The sequence below is a fragment of the Macaca thibetana genome, chromosome 13 (assembly GCF_024542745.1).
Source record: "Macaca thibetana thibetana isolate TM-01 chromosome 13, ASM2454274v1, whole genome shotgun sequence".
Taxonomy (NCBI): Eukaryota; Metazoa; Chordata; class Mammalia; order Primates; family Cercopithecidae; genus Macaca; species Macaca thibetana.
The window spans coordinates 6,020,007-6,037,752 of record NC_065590.1 but is presented as its reverse complement, the minus strand read 5'-3'; the positions used below and the strand labels follow the sequence as shown (position 1 = coordinate 6,037,752).

The 17,746-nt window shown below is 47.4% G+C and overlaps 1 protein-coding gene across 1 annotated transcript in view; it reads right to left on the bottom strand.

The window, feature by feature from the left end:
* Positions 1 to 12,957: 12,957 nt before the first annotated feature.
* IL1RL2 (interleukin 1 receptor like 2) overlaps positions 12,958 to 17,746 on the bottom strand; it is a 47,910-nt gene continuing 43,121 nt past the window's right edge. Inside the window, exons 9-10 of the mRNA XM_050753286.1 lie at positions 17,167 to 17,328; positions 12,958 to 15,356 (exon numbers count right to left, since the gene is read on the bottom strand). Of these exons, the coding sequence (XP_050609243.1) occupies positions 14,866 to 15,356; positions 17,167 to 17,328 (653 nt within the window). The 3' untranslated portion in view covers positions 12,958 to 14,865. The remainder of the gene's footprint in view (positions 15,357 to 17,166; positions 17,329 to 17,746) is intronic.

Genomic DNA, 17,746 nt, shown 5'->3' with positions numbered 1-17,746 from the left:
TTTTGAGCCATTGTATTATTTATACCAAAACGCACTCATGGTAGGAACCCCAAACCTAGTATGACTTTTTTTCTCTCTTTTCCAAGGAGAAAAACTTACATGATTTCATAGAAAAATTCACGTTGCTATGGGGATATCAATCAGAAAGAAGTCTGCAGGAAAAGACTAACATATTGAGGCTTGTATTTGTTAGGATTCTTTCCATTGTGAAAAACAGAAACCAAATTTAAGCAGAAATGAGAAATATTTAACTCCTGAACTTCAGAGTTCCAAGGAATTCAGGCATGACAGGATCCAGGGACTCAAACATTGTCACAGATCTCTCTTGGTCTCTCTTCTCTGATTCTGCTTATCTCTGACTCTTCACTTTTGACATGATTCATTCTTAACGCTGACAAATTCTATCCTTGTGGAAGGAAAGACTGCTACCAGCAAAGCTATACCCACATTTCAGAGACAGAGTAGGAGAGGGAGCGAGAGAGACAAATTTTCCCACCTAATCCAGCCATAAAGAATGTCAGAGGATTTAGGTTCATCTATCCTGTGTTACAAAGCTGCCTGCAAACTGTGCAAGCCATACCACGTCAGGGTTGACCAAGCCTGGGCATGGACTCACAGGAGTCAAATGCACACAAGAAGCTTTCTAGTGGAATCAAAGGAAGGGTGAGAAAATGTACTGCTCATACCCGAAGTGTAGTCTATTACAAACTTAGACATTCTCCAGGAATAAACTATAGGGTAGGAGGGAAACTGTCAGCGGCATTATGGCTGATTGAATTTTGGAGTCAGCCAGCCCGGGTTCAAATACTGTGGGGTATTAGGGAAAGCAACCAAAAGTCTCTGAAGCCTGATATACGCATGTGCAAAATGCACCTCAGAAGATTCGTGTAAAGGCTTGTACAGCCAGTGCCTGGCACATACTAAATGCTCAACAAAACATGAATCCCTATAGTGGTCAGCAGCACCATTTCATGATGCCGAGTGTAGTTTGCTGTGACTTGTTTGTATGTTTAGACAAAACACCTGCATTCATTCAACATTGTCCTGCCTTGTCCTTTTGTCCAAAGAACATTGTAACACCATCCCCAGAGTGGTACCCACTTATGCCTTCTCCCCACAGCAGCCCACACTAAATGTCAATTCTGTACTCCTTTCCTATAACAAAGCTTCCATTTTGTCTCCTTTCCATCTCAGCCATCAAATTGAAATGCAATCAAAGAAAGTGTGTGAATGAAGCTGTTGGAGACATTAATAAAACACTCTTCCTGATTGCATATGTTAACTATTTTAAAAATTTAATTCTAGAAATGTATGTAGTAGTAGACTGGTCTCCACCAGAGATGTTTTGGAGCAGCACAGTTTTCCAGCATCTCTAAAATGTTAGTGGGTAGGTAACTGCCTATATAGAAAGCCAGGTCTAACTGAGACACAGTGTCAAGTAATAGGCATTGATCTTATTATTTTTTATCAATAACAAAAGTCTGTTATTGTCATTTAAGCCAATAGCAGGCTTTTATTCGGAACATAGAATCAATGGCCTTTGGTGTTTCAGATACAAGCTGTCCCCAAAAGCTTGAGCCCAGAATAAGGTAACAAAAGCATCCTACATTAAAGCTGGAAGTGAATAAGATTATGATAAACTCACAAGTAACCTTGTGAGACAATCTTAGATTCTGTTTTGTGTGTTATATTTTGCTATATATAACTAATATAAATATTGTGCATATTATTCTGAAACATTTTTATCAACATGGCTTTGAAGTTTACCCATGTTCATACATGCAGCTGAAGTTCATTCTTTTTAAGCTGCAGATAATAGTGGATTTGGGGTAGGTACACAGCTTCTCTGTACTCCTGTTCATGGACATATTTAGTCTGCTTCCAAATTTCCACAGTTACAAATAACACACCAATAAACATTCTAATGCACATGCCCTTGTTTGCATGAATGAGAGCTTCTTCAGGCTATGTACCTGGGACAGCTATGAGCTATAGCTAAATGCTCTCCACAGTGATTTTACCAATGTGCTGTAAGTTTAACAGAGAAGCATCCCTACTGCCCCATGACCTCACCAACATTGCCAGGCTCTTTAAATTTTGCTAATCTGCAAGATATAAAGCAGTAACTATTGTGGAATGCCATGTCCCTTATTGTTAGTGAGGATGGGCTCTCCTATGAGTCTTGACTATTTGGTGTCCTGAGGCTTTGAATTTCCTGTTTATATTGTTTGTCCATTTTTCTATTGTCTTTTTTCTTTGGTTTTCAGAAGTTCTTTTAGAAAACATGGTGTCAGATGCCACACAGTATCTTCCCTCTTGTTCAAGATCTTCAGCAGAGGCTGAGGCTGAAGGCAGAACATGCTGAGCACCAGCCACAAGCCCACTGAGAGGGACGTTCCCTAGGAACTGGCCCCACCCACACCCCCACCCCAGTGAGCAACAACTCCACATATGAGGAGAGCTCATGGGTCGTCCTTGGGCCTTTGTGTTTGGTTCATGAAAAGAGCTTATTTCTTCCTCATTCTACCAGGGTGAGGGAAGATCCCCAAGAGAATTATTCCAAAACTTTGAGTGCCATCAAAAAAGCAGGACTGGATTTTGATTCCTGCTGTGCACCTGATTAGCTGGTAGATTCACTATACTGTCGCTGAGCCCCAGAACTAGAGAAAAGTAGACTTGAGAAGAGGTGGCTTGGTGAGGCCCTGCCCAATGGAGTGGGGCATGAAGGCATGCTCCCCTCAAAGCTGGGCACATGCCATGAGAGATTCTGATTCCTAAGAAGTAGGGAGATGGAGTCCCAGCGCACCTGCAGACCTGAAGGTAGACTGTGGCAGGAAGCTGAGCTAGGAGCTCCAGGCACAAAGCAGCACAGGCCCCACAGGTGTGTGTGTGAGGCCACCCACTGCATGGCAGCCTGAAAGCACAGCTGGGTCCCTCCAAAACCCACCTTTGCCAGGGTCTATCCTCAGATGTGAGCCCCTTGTAGGACATGAAGGTGTCACCATCCAGCCACTTGATGCCCTTGGGCAATGAGCAGGGATGGCAGTTGCGGCACCCCAGGGAGATCCATCATATGTAGTCAAACACGTAGACATAGTTTTTCCCCATCTCTCACTGCTCCAAATGAGGTGGGAGAGACGGAGGAAGAGGACAGGTGTGTGATAGAAGTCCGTCACCACCTTTATCCCACCCATTACAGTCTCAGCTCCCATCTCCCCTGAGCAGAGTAGAGGAAAAGAAAGGCTTTGAATCAAATGACTAAAGTTTTAACATGAACCAGAGTTGAATCTGATAAACCCCAAATGACTCTTCAAAGCACCAGAAGTGACCGCAAAACTGTGAAACCTAGCAGAAATAACTGAAGGGAGCTTCTACCTCATGGAAAACAAAAGGGCTTGACATTGGGGGAAAAAATCATGTTTCTACCACGCTGCTTTGAACTCAATTACCTGGCTACACCTGTCTTCCACCTGCCGCAACAGTCTATGAGGCTGTTGTGATGATAAAGTGAGATTTCATTGGACACTCTTCCTACCTTGATTGCACTTCTCTAGAAAAGCTTACCCCAAAATGTTCACCCATCCAATCCTGAAGCCTAGGGCTGAGTGTTGTGTCTTTAATTCATTCATTCCTCTGCGTTTCTGAGGCAAGGAGGAGGCATGTAGAATCCGGGCTCCAGTCAGCAATCTGCATGCGTTTTTATTGCTTCCTGTCAAATCAAGGTTGCATGTTCTTTTTAGAATCCCTTTAGGAAGTGGAGGAAAAACCCCAGGGCGCCCCCTGCGGGACGCGTGGAGCAATCGCGGGCGCCCTCACTTGGGTTTGGGACTTAACGCTGCTCACTTGCCCGGGTCTTACGGTCCCTTCTTTGTCACTGAGGTCAGACTACCAGATACCACGTCCGCAAGGTTCGTGGTGTGGCGGACAGACCCTCAGGGGCAGACAGAGCGAGGCGAGAATGAGCCCTGAGGACAGGCCCTCCTTCCACCTCGCGCCACCGCCACCGCCACCGCCACCCCTCCCCACGGGCCAGCGGGACCTCCAAGCATGATCTCAGTACTGATTTCAGGCTGGTTTCACCGGATGACAATTTCCCCGAGCACCGAGGGAAAACCACTCTAGGTTATTTATTCTAAATAAGCCTAAACAACGTCCCAAATGGACACGCCTGGTGGAGGGTTTAATTGAAGCCAGACAGCTCGGAGGAGAGCACGGCTCTGTTCCAAGCTCCTAGATGGCTCCTGGCCACGATGCTTTCCCACACTCAGGCCTGATGTGGTGTGGAGCGGGGCCATCACCTGGTCCCTGGGTCAGAAACAGGTGCCGGAGCTGTTGCCTCTTCCTTGGGTTGCGGGCGGGGGGTGTGTCGCAGCCAGGTCAGCCACAACCCCTTGTGACTAGTGTTGCATTTTTACAAAGAAAGAGAAAGACTCTGTCATCAAATAACTTTCTTCCATGATTTTCTTCCCCTTCTCTCTCTGCACCTCCTCACTCCCCTACCCCCAGCCATCTTCCTGCCCCTTCCTTGTGACTGTCTCCCCCATCCATTAGGTCATGCATGCCATCAGGGCAGAGACATGCCTCTGTGCTCACCTCTGTATCCATGTAGGAGGCCCATGTGTTCAATGAATGGCAGAAGTCGACAATAAAACTACAAAAAGCCCGTTTGGAACTTTGGTCATAGCATGGCTAAATGACCACCCAAGTTCTCTCATTTCCCCCTAAAGTGGCTACCATGCACCTTTGGCTTGGAAGCTAGACAGGTGGGGTGGAGGGAAGTACAAGATTGGTCCTTTGAGATCCCTGAATGCTCTTTCACACAGGTGAGGTTTCCAAGAACCCAAGCAAAGCCCACCTTTTGGTCTCACACCATAGAGAGGCGGGCCAGGCACCCTCCTAACACTAGGTTGCCCACCGGACTCTTGGGAGCTGCCTTGAACAAGGCCTGAAGGGAGACCCGGTGCTCAATCCTGAAATGGAAATCCGCCACCATTTGATATTTGTCCTTCAAACCCCCAGGTCGGATTACAGATACAAATAAAATTAGGCCAGATGGTCCTTACCTTGCTTGGAAGCCGTACTACAGATATGCAAATTAACTTGGGCAGGAGAGACCCAAGCAAATCTCACCATTGCTCTTGCGTCCAAGTTCCCATCATTCATTTCATTGGGCCAAGCTCTGTGGAAGGTCTAGGGTGCCAGCAGCGTGCTGGGGGTCCATAACTCCAGAGAAGGCTATGGCTGTACCTTCCAAAGCATTTATTGGCCGTTGTAAGAGCTGAGAGAAAAAGACCCTTAATTTTCACACAGAATAAAACAGAGCCTACCTATTACTCATTCAATCAGAAAAGCTTTGTGGGCATTCTGACACCTGACTGATGTTGCTTGGAACAGAAAAATTGGAAAACTGGAAAGGGAATTGATTTTCAAGCATGGGGGCTGGGAGTAAATGTCCTACCATCGCCCACCCACCTGCCCCCAATCAAGTACTTGGCTTTCTTATTTCAATGAACAGATAATTGAGTGCCTACAAAAAGATTCTCAAGACTCCAAGAGTACCCATTAGAAATGTCTCTAGAGCCGGGCATGGTGGCTCATGACTATAATCCTAGCACTTTGGGAGGCCGAGGTGGGCAGACCACCTGAGGTCAGGAGTTTGAGACCAGCCTGGCAAACATGGTGAAACCCCTGTCTCTACTAAAAATACAAAGATTAGCCGGGTGTGGTGGCACGCACCTGTAGTCACAGCTACTTGGGAGGCTGAGGCAGGAGAATCACTTGAACCCAGGAGGTGGAGGTTGCAGCTAGCCAAGATTATGCCACAGCACTCCAGCCTAAGTGACAAAGTGAGACTCTTGTCTCAAAAAAAAAAGAAAAGAAATGTCTCCAGAGTATCTGTGCCCTGTCAACTGTGATATGTGAAATGAAATCAGAGAGAGTGACATGACAGCAGGGTCGGGAATAGCCCAACATCCCAAACTTTCTCTTCGTTTTAGGGGACTTCAGCCTCCTCACAGGAGAGCAGCTCTCTACTGCAACCTGCTGACCTCAAGCCCCTGCCTCCTCCATCCTCTTTCTCTCTGGGACCACACACATGGGAATCACAAACACAAAAGACCCTGAGACTCAGTATGGGCTTTTGTTTGTTTGTTTTGCCTTGGTTGGGGCTGGGAAAAGAGATAACACCAGTCAGGTTTTAGGGTTGCTACTGTTTTTAAGTAACCTACTCTACCAGAGTGGTTACTGGGAAAGGCCAGATGGTTCTCCCCTTTTGTTTGGAGCTCTGAACTTACTCCACCCCTGTGTTATGGCCTCTTTTTAGGATCCACCCAACTGGATGGAAGCAAGGACAGACCCTGACTCTGCAGGAGTGCCTGTGCCACCCCTGGGGAGGCCTGCTTGAGAATGTGCCCTACTGAGAATCACCAGCAGCAGAGTAGGTGCGATGGATAAACATACAGGGCAGGGGACTAGTGGGGCTGGGAATTGCACAGCCACACCCTGAAACAGAGAAGTGTATTACTAGGTCCTTCAAGACCAAAAACATCCCATCACAGCTTGTTGATCATTTCTTTTGAAACGCACAAAAAATATATATAAAACAAGAAGTTCCCCAGTGTCATTACCAAACTAGGAACTCAGGCTTGAGCCTGGGACACCTTAGAATACGTTTGGCTTTCTGACGTCTTCAGCCAACACTGGTGGAAGCCACAACTGGTACAAGCTTTCTGGAAGGAAATTGGGAAGAATGCATCAGATGATCAGCTATGAATCTATCTATTTAATAGATAAATTCTTCTATTTCCAGTAATTTGTCTAAGGCAAATGATCAGATGAATGCACTTTGTTTGTAAAAGTAACAATTGGAACACATCTAAACACCCACGTGACGGTTCATGTTATATGGCAACTTGACTGGGCCGAAAGATGCCCAGATTAAACATTATTTATGGATGTGTCTGTAAGGGTGTTTCCAGGGGAGATTAGCACTGGAATCAGTGGACTCAGTAAGACAGAGAGCCTTCCCAGAGCAGGCCAGCATCATCCAAATCCCTTGAAGGCCTGAATAGAACAAAAAGCAGAAGAAGGAGGAATCCTTCCCCACCCCTTTTTAAAATCTGCCTCACTCACTGCTTGAACTGAACTGAACCATCTCATCTTCTGCCTTCAGACTGGGATTTACATCATCAGCGCCACTGGTTCTCAGGGTGTTGGACTCCAACTGAAGAAATACTTCACTGGCCTTCCTGGGTCTCCAGCCCGTAGACAGTGGATTGTGGGTCTTTTCAGCCTCCATGATCATGGAGACAGTTCTTAATTTTGTATGTATATAAAAGTCATATTGGTTCTGTTTCTCTAGAAAACCCTGAATAATGCAATTCATAAATCTAAGATTGGTACTGCAAGATCAAATCTATGTGAATATTCATATACACACCAAAAGGATAATGAATAGTTTTATAACTTCCTGTTTTTATCAATTTACCCAATAAGCAAATAATCAGGGAGGAAAAAGCTGTTTATATTTTGAAAGCAAAACAAAGTATCTCCGTCCTTAGTTTCATCCGGCTCTTCAGAATAGCCAGGATGTCTTATTTCACAGCAGACTTGCGTAAGTGTCAGAGGGTTGAGAGTTAGTTTGTTTTTTAAGATCTTTTTAACTGCTCTATTTTTTACTGAATGAACTTCACTCATGGCTAGTCTTGTTCACAAACTCATGTCCTCCACCACTCCCTGCACTGGATTATTTTGAAGTAAATCTGAGACATCATAGTATTTCATTCACAAATGTTTCAGGATGTCACCTCTAAAACATAAGATGCTTTTAGAAACATAACAATGCGACCATTATCATACCTAACAACTTAACTGGAATGCTGTAACATCGTGAAATACCCAGCCAGTGATATATTTCTCTGGGGCCACGTGTAACAACTGTGTTACCCCTGGGTGGGTTACCTAATCTCTTACACACTTACTTTCTTCATGTTAAAATGGAAAGGATATAGGATAATTGACTGTTAATGAGATACGGTACTTAAAGAGCTTAGCTTGGGGTCTGGCACATGGTGGCATCAGATCATTTGCGATGTTACACACATTTTCCGTTCACTAGGTTTTGTATGAATTAACCCTTACTTTGTAAATGTCCTGTTCATAGTCTCTGGCCCTTTTTGGAGTGGGCAACAAGGATACCAACATTATATTATCCCTTTTTTACAGAGGAAGAAACTGGGGCACAGGGTTTGTGACTTGCACGAGGGACTGAGCTAGCATACTCCATTAGCAAGTGGTGGAGCTGTGATTGGAGTCCAGGCAGCCCGACGCCAGGGCCACCTCTCTGAAATCACTACAACTGTAGTCCCCTCTTGCGAGTACATAGCAAGTAGAGCCTGCTGGTCCCCACTCACCACCCTTGGACAGACTGCGGCAGTCTCAGAAGCCCAAGAGTTAGGAACACATTCGAAAAACGGCACTATCTCCACCTTCTCCACAGCCGAAAAAGAAGAAAGATATCCTTGGCCTTAAATTGGAGAGCCCCGAGAGGCTAATGTGTGCACCCCGGGATGTCTGTCCACTCCATTCTGGCCGCCTAGGTAGGTTGCGACAGCCTGAGCGGGGCTCTGTGAGCTTCAGACTGGACAGCGGTTCCTCAGCAGCCACTAGAGGGCGCAATGGCGCCGTGGGCAGGCACTGAAGTCCTTGTTTGCCCAGCTCAGGCGTGAACTTGCTTGTCCTGTGTCTCGAGAGAGGAAATGTTCGTCTCTTTCTCAAGGTTCTTCACCCAATGGGCTGTTTTCTTTTCCTCTTGATGTCATCCTTTTACACAGGCAGGAAATTATGTTCACTTCTACTACCCTGTGGTCATTTAAAACCACAAACAAAGCTGATTGACCAGGAAGTCAGATAATTAAAAGAGCCTTAAGTTCTTGATAAAGCTTTGTTGACTGAGGAAAGCAAAGTAGCCAAAGTATCGTGATTGACGGGGGGACCAGCAGCCAGAGAGGCTGAGCTCTCCAGATTGCAGTGGAAAGGCATAAGTTGGTTATTAAAACAAGTTGGCGAGCTGTGACCAGTATTTTGAAAAACTGAACTAGACTTGAACAAAATAGAACAGAACAAATAACCTAGAACAGAGCTTTTTCCATTCCGTGTGTGCATACTGAGTTGCTTACCGAATTATGTTTCTCATTGTACTTCAAAGTTTTAAAAATATGAAAGCCTTGGCCGGGCTCGGTGGCTCATGCTTATAATCCCAGCCTCGGTGACAAGAGCGAAACTCTGTCTCAGAAAGAAAAAAAAAAAAAAAAAAACAGGAGATAAGAAGAAGAAATTTGGAGAAATGAGGCCATCAGAGAGGATAAGAGGATGAAAATACTCATCAGAACATAAAGCTTTGGTCTCCAGGCTTCCCCAGGCCAAAGGTGGGGGATATCAATTAATCCACCACCGTCTTGGTGGCCATCAGACTGAGAAACAGTTCATCTACTAAGTGTGGGGGAAAAAAGCTATTGCACATGATCCTCATGTTTCTCTACAGCCACAATCACAGTTTCGGTTGATTTAAGGTGAAAAATATTTGAATGCTGACAAGCTAATTGTCAGATGATTACAGCAGAACTTGGTTTTCATTTTTTAAACTGATAAGAACATGGTTGTGATTTTGACAAGCGTGGTAAACAAACAAAATGGTGATTTATGTTGCTCAAATGAGAATAAAATTTATTTCACAAATTACTGATATTTCTAACATATACAGTTTAATTGTTCATTCTGGAAAAACAGGGGAAAGGGCATACGCTATCCAAGCACAGGCTTCCATGTAAAGCTCAGCCCACCATGACATGGGGATCCCCCCAGCTCTCACCCACCATGACACGGTGATGCACCCCAGCTCTCACCCACCATGACATGGGGATAACCTCCCCAGCTCTCACCCACTATGACATGGGGATACCCCCCCGTTCTCATCCACCATGACATGGGGATACCCCCCAGCTCTCACCCACTATGACATGGAGATACACCCCCCAGTTCTCATCCACCATGACATGGGGATACCCCTCAGCTCTCACCCACCATGACATAGGGATACCCCCCAGCCCTCACCCACCATGACATGGGGATACCCCACCAGTTCTCATCCACCATGACATGGGGATCCCCCACCAGTTCTCATCCACCATGACATGGGGATACCCCTCAGCTCTCACCCACCATGACATGGGGATACCCCACCAGTTCTCATCCACCATGACATGAGGATACCCCCCAGTTCTCATCCACCATGACATGGGGATACCCCCAGCTCTCACCCACTATGACATGGGGATCCCCCCCAGACCTCACCCACCATGACATGGGGATACCCCCCAGCTCTCACCCACCATGACATGGGGATACCCCCCAGCTCTCACCCACCATGACATGGGGATACCCCCCAGTTCTCACCCACTGTGACATAGGAATACCACCCCCCAGCTTCCACCCACTATGACATGGGGATACCCCCCCCAGCTCTCACCCACCATGACATGGGGATACCCCCCAGCTCTCACCCACCATGACATGGGGATACCCCCCAGCTCTCACCCACCATGACATGGGGATACCCCCCAGTTCTCACCCACTGTGACATAGGAATACCACCCCCCAGCTTCCACCCACTATGACATGGGGATACCCCCCCCAGCTCTCACCCACTATGACATGGGGATACCCCCCTAGCTCTCACCCACTATGACATGGGGATACCCCCCCAGCTCTCACCCACCATGACATGGGGATACCCCCCCCCAGCTCTCACCCACTATGACATGGGGATGGCCCCCAGCTCTCACCCACCATGACACGGGAATACCCTCCACGACCATGGGGATGGCCCCCAGCTCTCACCCACCATGACCATGTTGATGCCCCAGCTCTTATCCCATCCTCTTCTCTAAGCCTGAGCTCAACCGGGTGTGTAGAATGCCAACCCTAGCCTTATCCTGCAGCAGAAAATAGGTGTAGGAATGAGGAGGTGTGGAGCAAAACATGTCATCTTCCAGCCATAGGTGTCAGTCCAGCAAGTCTTAGCCAGTCTTGAGAGTACACTTCTTTCTTCTTGAGCCTAGTTTTGGGCTTGAAATCAGGAAAGATCTATTTCCCCCTTTTCTGATGTGGTGGGAGATGGGGGCCGAGGAGGAAACCTGCCATGGGAATGCGAAAATCTCTACCTTGCAGTCAGTTCATCTGGTGGTATATCCCTGAGGCTTCCATTTCTCTTGGGTTATCTTTGCAAGGTGGTTATGCCAGAGCATCACAGGCGAGCAGTGGCAACTGTCGCCTTTCCTATGAGAGCCCCAGAGGAAAGGTGAATTTGGATGACAAGAGCCAGGGCTCTGAGGTCCTTCTCAAGTGGAGAGCCCCTCTCCAGGGACAGCCTGGGAGATGCGGGTGGAATTATATTGTGAACAGCAGCGTTTCTCAGAAGTCCCTGGGTGTATGAGCGGGGACATCCACACACAGAGTTCCCATCTCCCAGAATAATATTTCTGGAGATGTGTGGCCTCTAACATTCAGACTCAGCAGCCACCGCTCCTAGAGCCAGCGTCACCCTCTGTAGCTCACTCCAGACCTCATCTGGAACAGCCTCTGTTCTTCAAGGAAACTAGGAAGGAATTTTCCACTTTACACAGCCCCAGATCAATAACCAGACAAGCATGTGTTGGAGAGAAGTTTATAAATAAAAAACAGGACCAAGTGCCAAGGAAAGGTCAACCGACTGTGACGTGGCAGGAAGTGGTCTGCGTCACTATGGGGTGCTGATGGGTGTGGGGGGCCCTGGGGGCTGAGGCTCCCTGAGCACATTCCATATTTTGGCAGGCCAGCCCCTCACGGCATCCCATGGTGTGCCAAGCACTTCATCTCGCCTGGTCCTCCAGGGAAAGATCGCACCTTCCCGGGCCCTTTATTTCACGTGACTGGGTCTCTCCCAGGGCCTTTCTCACGAGCCGACTCAGGGTATTTGAGGGGAGATACCAAAGGAAGTGGGTTTTGTGGCTGACTCAGTCATTATAGGAAGGTGAATGTAAAGGTAACCCAGCAATTCAACACCTATATTTCACCTCTCGGGTCCAATCTCCTGTCTCAGCCCTACCTCCAGGTCAGTCCCTGGGGATTCCCAGGGGCGCCTCTAATTCCCTCAAGCCAGGATCTTGGAAAGGAATGATGAGGGTTTACAGCTAATTTATACTATTAAAAAACTTTGTGAATCATTAAATTATAAATTGGCCTGTGACGAAGGCACACTGGCTCATTGGAAACGGACTTCGCTTTGCTTGGACTAGAATTCTGGAGCCCACCCCCAAGGACTAGGGATAGGACCCCATTGACCTCATATTTGCTCCAAGCCCAGTTGGAGATACGGGAGAGAATTGAGGGTGGCCTTCAGCTTTCCTATAAACTGCCTTTTTGTCCCTTAGCCATTGAACTCTTAAACCTCCTTTCTTATGCAAATTTGGACTTGAGACCATCAGCAGAGCTGTTACCTGCCAACCTGCTTACTTGTCAGCGGTGATGCCAGGCTACTTTAATTATTCGTATTCTTGCTGCACTGCATCCCTATTATTTCATTAGGAATTAGTAGAACTTTAAAAAGTTTCTTTGCATCTCGATTTCTCTCTCCAACATGGGAGTCGTCATTCCTCATGGAGGATTTGCTAGTTTAATTAAAACAGGCTCTTTCTCCTGATGCATCCAAGAGGAAAATGGGCGTTGCTGGATCTGTTCCGCACTCTGTCCCGTCACTCGCTGCTGTTCTCTTCTCTGGGCTGGTCTCTGGAGCTGCCTGCAGTGCTGGAGCGGGCAGGGTGGCTGCGGGCTGGCTGAGGACGCCTCGCCCTTCCTTCCGTGGAGTGTGTATGAGACCAGGCCAGGAAACCCCCTGAGGGTAGTGGACCCCACCTCTGGCCGCTTGACTAGCCCTGGTGCAGTAAGATCTGGACCGCAATGGGTGAGTGGTCACTGGTTTGTGGTTTGGTGAGGATTTGGGGAATACCCTCACCCCATTCCGATTTGAGGGCATCTCAGCACCGTTCCTCCTCCCTTCCCAGCCACTTCCCTCCGCAGGATGGAGGGAGCCAGAGGCAGCCACAGTGTGGGGAGACGGGAGAGATGCCGGGATGTGTCCTCTCTGAAGGGCGTGCCTGTGAATTTTACAAAACGGATTCTCTAGCAATTAATTATTTATAAGAGAATGATCACACTCACAGGACATCAGTCGAGGCTGTCAGCAAAATAGAAAGCCGACCCGTCGGAAGAAAAGGTATTTTCTGGAAACCTCTGACTTACAGGAGACCAGCACTGTTGGTGAATTCTTTAACTGGAGTTTTATAAGTGAAAAAGCTTCCCTCTTTCCAATATGTGTCTCTACTTTCTTTTTATTGAAAAGTATCAAAAATGTAATAGTAGTAATGAATTATAGTAGCCATATTTTAGTGCTGTTATTCTTAAAATGTATTTTATGTCCTACCTCAGAGCAGTGGGGAGGCAATGGGAAGGCAATGGGGAGGCACAGCTTAATGGTACAGAATTTCAGCTTGAGAGGATGAAACAATTCTGGAATGGATGGTGGCGATGGCCAAACAACAGTGCCACAGAACTATACACTTAAAAATTGTTAAAATGGTAAATTTTATGTTCATATAGTTTACCGAAATAAAAAATTTAAAAAGCAAATGTTAAATAAAAAGTGGACCAATGTCAAGTCGAGGCCTCTGTAGGATGCTAAACAAATGTGTAATGTGAGGTTACCTTGGAACAGAAATCCTTCAAACACAGGAGTGGGCTCCTTAGCACCTGAAAGTTCATCCCACACTGGGCACAACCCACCGCCTGTGAATGAAGGCACAGCGCCTCCCAACCCACCCCACTCCCCATTCCATCTGGCTCCCGCTCCCACTCCCGACCCCACCGGCTGGTTCTCAAGGCTGATTCCCCTCCAGCCCGCACTGACTGCTTGCTAAGTCTCAGTGTCAACAACCACAGCTTCAGAGGGTTGAGCTATGTCTAATTCCCTCAGGCCAGGGTCTTGGAAAAAAGCGATGAGGGTTGACAGCTAATTTTTTGTATTAAAAAACTTTGTGAATCATTAAATTACAAATTGGCCTGTGACAAGGGCACACTGGCTCACTGGAAACTGACTTTGCCTTGCTCGGATTAGAATTCTATCATCTGTGTGCTAACTGCGTCTCTCACAGGCTGCTCAGAATTCTGGCTGACGTGTCTAAAAGGGAAAGGAAAGGAATTCTTGCTTGCTTTAGTTTGACAGATAAAGCCTCTCAAAGCATGGAAGGGTGACCAAGAGGCAGTCATGGCCACACCCGTGGGTCCCGACTGGTTTAGGTGACTTTTAACTCGCTTCTGGAAGCACAGTGCTAAGGCTGTGGTCACAGCTCTTTGCACTGGCAGAGTGAGAGAGACACGGACACAGCAAATGACCCCTGAGCACGAGGCCCTGCGGACAACTGAACAGACGTGGACAAATACTGCTATCCTTGCCAACCCTCTCCTGGTGCTAGACTGCCCTCCTGTCATCCCCCGACAGCACAGGCTGCCATTTCAGACTCCATGGGTGCCACAGCATGGGCAAACTTCCGGGCATGTCCACTGCCATCTCTAAAACCCTCCCTGTCCTGTTCCCAGGGGGCACAAGTGCTGTATCCACCCAGGCCGCAGTGAGTGTGCATGTGTGTCAACAAGCCCACAGGCTAGAGGGCCTTCTGCAGAAGCCGTGTCTTTCCCTGAAGAAGCAGCTCTGATCGAAGCAAACAAATGCCAACAAATACAACAGACCCTCTCACTAGCACGCAACTGCCAGCTTCAGAGCGGACGGCCCCGATGAAATGTGTCCTCCTCCAGCTGTGAGCCACCGCGTAACGACAGACCCTCCATCAGAGCGTGACGAACCTTGTGTCCTCCCACCCGCTCACCTGTCGTGCGGTAGCAAGGCGTGTGCTGCGGCAGCTGGACCGGAGGGGACGGCCGACACCTTCTGGGCGGCATGTGATATCTCACTGTCTTCCAAAACTTGGTCTTCACACACTGTGACTGCTCCGTGAAGTCCCCATGCCACCGGATGACCCCGTGCTTCTGTCTGATGTACTGAATGGACTCCGGCATGGCTGTGTAGTCCTCAATTTTCTCCAGCTCAATGAGAATAACCTTCATCCCGTCCTGGATGAGGGCATTGTAGACCGCGATTTGTTCTTCTGACAGGTTCTTCAACAGGCCAAAGCCCAGCGATTCAGGGACCACAATGACAATCAGTCTCCTGCACAGCTTAACATTTTCATCGATGACATTGGCCACAGCTGGAAATAAAGAAAGAAGGCTCAGAAGAGCTCACAATTAAAACAGCCCGGGTCTTCATGCTAGTGAGAATATTTGAAACAGGCTCTGAGAGGAGAAAACTGACTTTTTTTTTTTTTTTTTAAATGAAGTCTCGCTCTGTTGCCCAGGTTGGAGTGCAGGGATGCAATCTCAGCTCACTGCAACCTCCACCTCCCAGGTTCAAGCGATTCTCCTGCCTCAGCCTCCTGAGTAGCTGGGATTATAGACACGTACCACCACGCCCAGCTAATTTTTGCATTTTTAGTAGAAACAGGGTTTTACCACAAGTTGGTGTCAAACTCCTGACCTCAAGTGATTTGCCCACCTTGGCCTCGCAAGGTGCTGGGGTTACAGGTGTGAGCCGCCGTGCCTGGCCAAAAATGGACTTCAGAATAAACATGACTTAGTCAGGAATGGATTAATACAAGTTTTGGGGTTTTTTCTTTTTTTTAACATTTGTCACCTCTTCTGTGAAGCCTCCGTGACTTTCCCTGAAGCCTTGGTCCTCTATAGTCATGAATCATGTTTTGCATGTGGTTTCTTTGTATGTCACTTTCCCTGGCCAACAAGTATCTGATGGTGCCTAACTTTGTATCCCCAGACTACCTGAAGGTCTGGTGTATATTAGCAGATGAACACATTTTTAAAAATAGATTTTAAAAGGATAGGAAACATGTAGTTAGCTGAAATGTTGCGTTAATCTTGAATTTGTGTTTTCCTTTTTTCTTTATAGTTATTTAAAGGACCAGGATTTATGTGACTAATTTAGAAACCAAATAACATGCCCTGATGATTGCTTGGGAAAGGGAGGGCTCTTTAAATACCCAGCTCTGCAGATGCTATTCAGTCTACAGTTGCCTCTCACAGGAAATAAGAATAGACTGGAAGCTCCCTGAGGACAGGCCCTTCTGCTTGGCTGATTTTCGTATTTCTAGCGCCTAGAATACTGTTCATCACATAGAGGGGTTTTCAGTAAATATTTGTTGAATAAGTGAGAGAACTGGCATTTACTGGTGACTAGAAAAGAACACTTATTCCAGATTTCAGTCATTTTGCTGTATAGCCTTCCAAGAAGGAGAATAAAGGGACAGGAAGGCACCATTTTGTGAGTGTCTAAAGTGTGCTGAGCTCCATGCCGGGGGCCCCTTCTCAGGTTTTCTCATTCAGTTCTCTCATTTGAGTCAGGGGAGCACCCCATCCCCATTTTACAGATGAGACAACTGAGGTTCAGAGATGTTAACTGAACTGTCCAAAGCCACCTTCCTATCAAATGGGAAAAGTGCACTAAAACTTCCATTGTATTTAGGGAGGGGAGAGGCAAGTAGGGTTGAGGTTTATAAAATCAGCTTTAAGCACGACCTGATTTACATTGTTCAAACCCATGGAAAACACCCAGCAGTTCGTCTCAGGGACGTGAGGGCAAATGACCACTCGCCACCTTTCAGTCCTTTAGCCACAACGTAGGTGTACAGTTGTAACAATGTAGTTACATCACTGGCCACCTGTTTCTGTGAACGGCTTAACCATATCCTCACTCAAAGTGAGATGCACGCTGCTGCAAGCATGAATCCCAGACACTGCGGGGCAGGGAGGAGCCTAGAGTGGGCAGCGAGCTTGCGCCTAACCTCCTTGGCTGGGGACTAGGGGCTGGCAGGCGGGGGGCGCTGGTCATAGACTTCCTGTGGTTCCATGGGGAAGGCAGGCAGAGTCATCGCCATTAGTAAAGTGGAGGAACAGAAGGGTCACTTTCCTTCTTTTATTTGTTATTTTTATACCTCACTTAAAACACACCTTGTCCAGGGAATTCATCTCTGCCGAATATAAACAACTTATATCCACATTGCCTCTCCAGCACCTCGGGCAGGATCTTCAACACCAGGGTATCCACAGCATGCCTCTGGCTTTCCCTGCGGGGCTTGGGGTATAAGACGTAGGCGTCATACAGCTTCCCGTCTGAAAAGGAAATGGACACGCTCGTGGAATTGTTGCTACCGAATTCTCTCATGTTAACAAACCGGAAGCCTGAGCGGCTACCATGGTGTCCTTTGGCCTGGGATCCATGACTTCCAAGTGCCCAGCTGGCTGACGGTGCCAGGGGCTGCCAAGCGACATCATCTCCTCTCACAAATGGACGCCTGAGGGAGGTGGTCTTATCCCCAACGCACAAGAGTGAAGCTGAGACTGGGTAGGCTGCATCACATCTGCAATCCCTAACCTTACCCCACGTCTTTTGATTCTAAGTCCACCACTCCCTGTGATGCAGCCAGAAATGAGAATTAAAGGCAGGAGACTCGTCCGGCACAGTAGCGCATGGCTGTAATAAATGGGCTGAGGCAGGATAGCTTGAGGCCAGGAATTCAAGACTACCCTC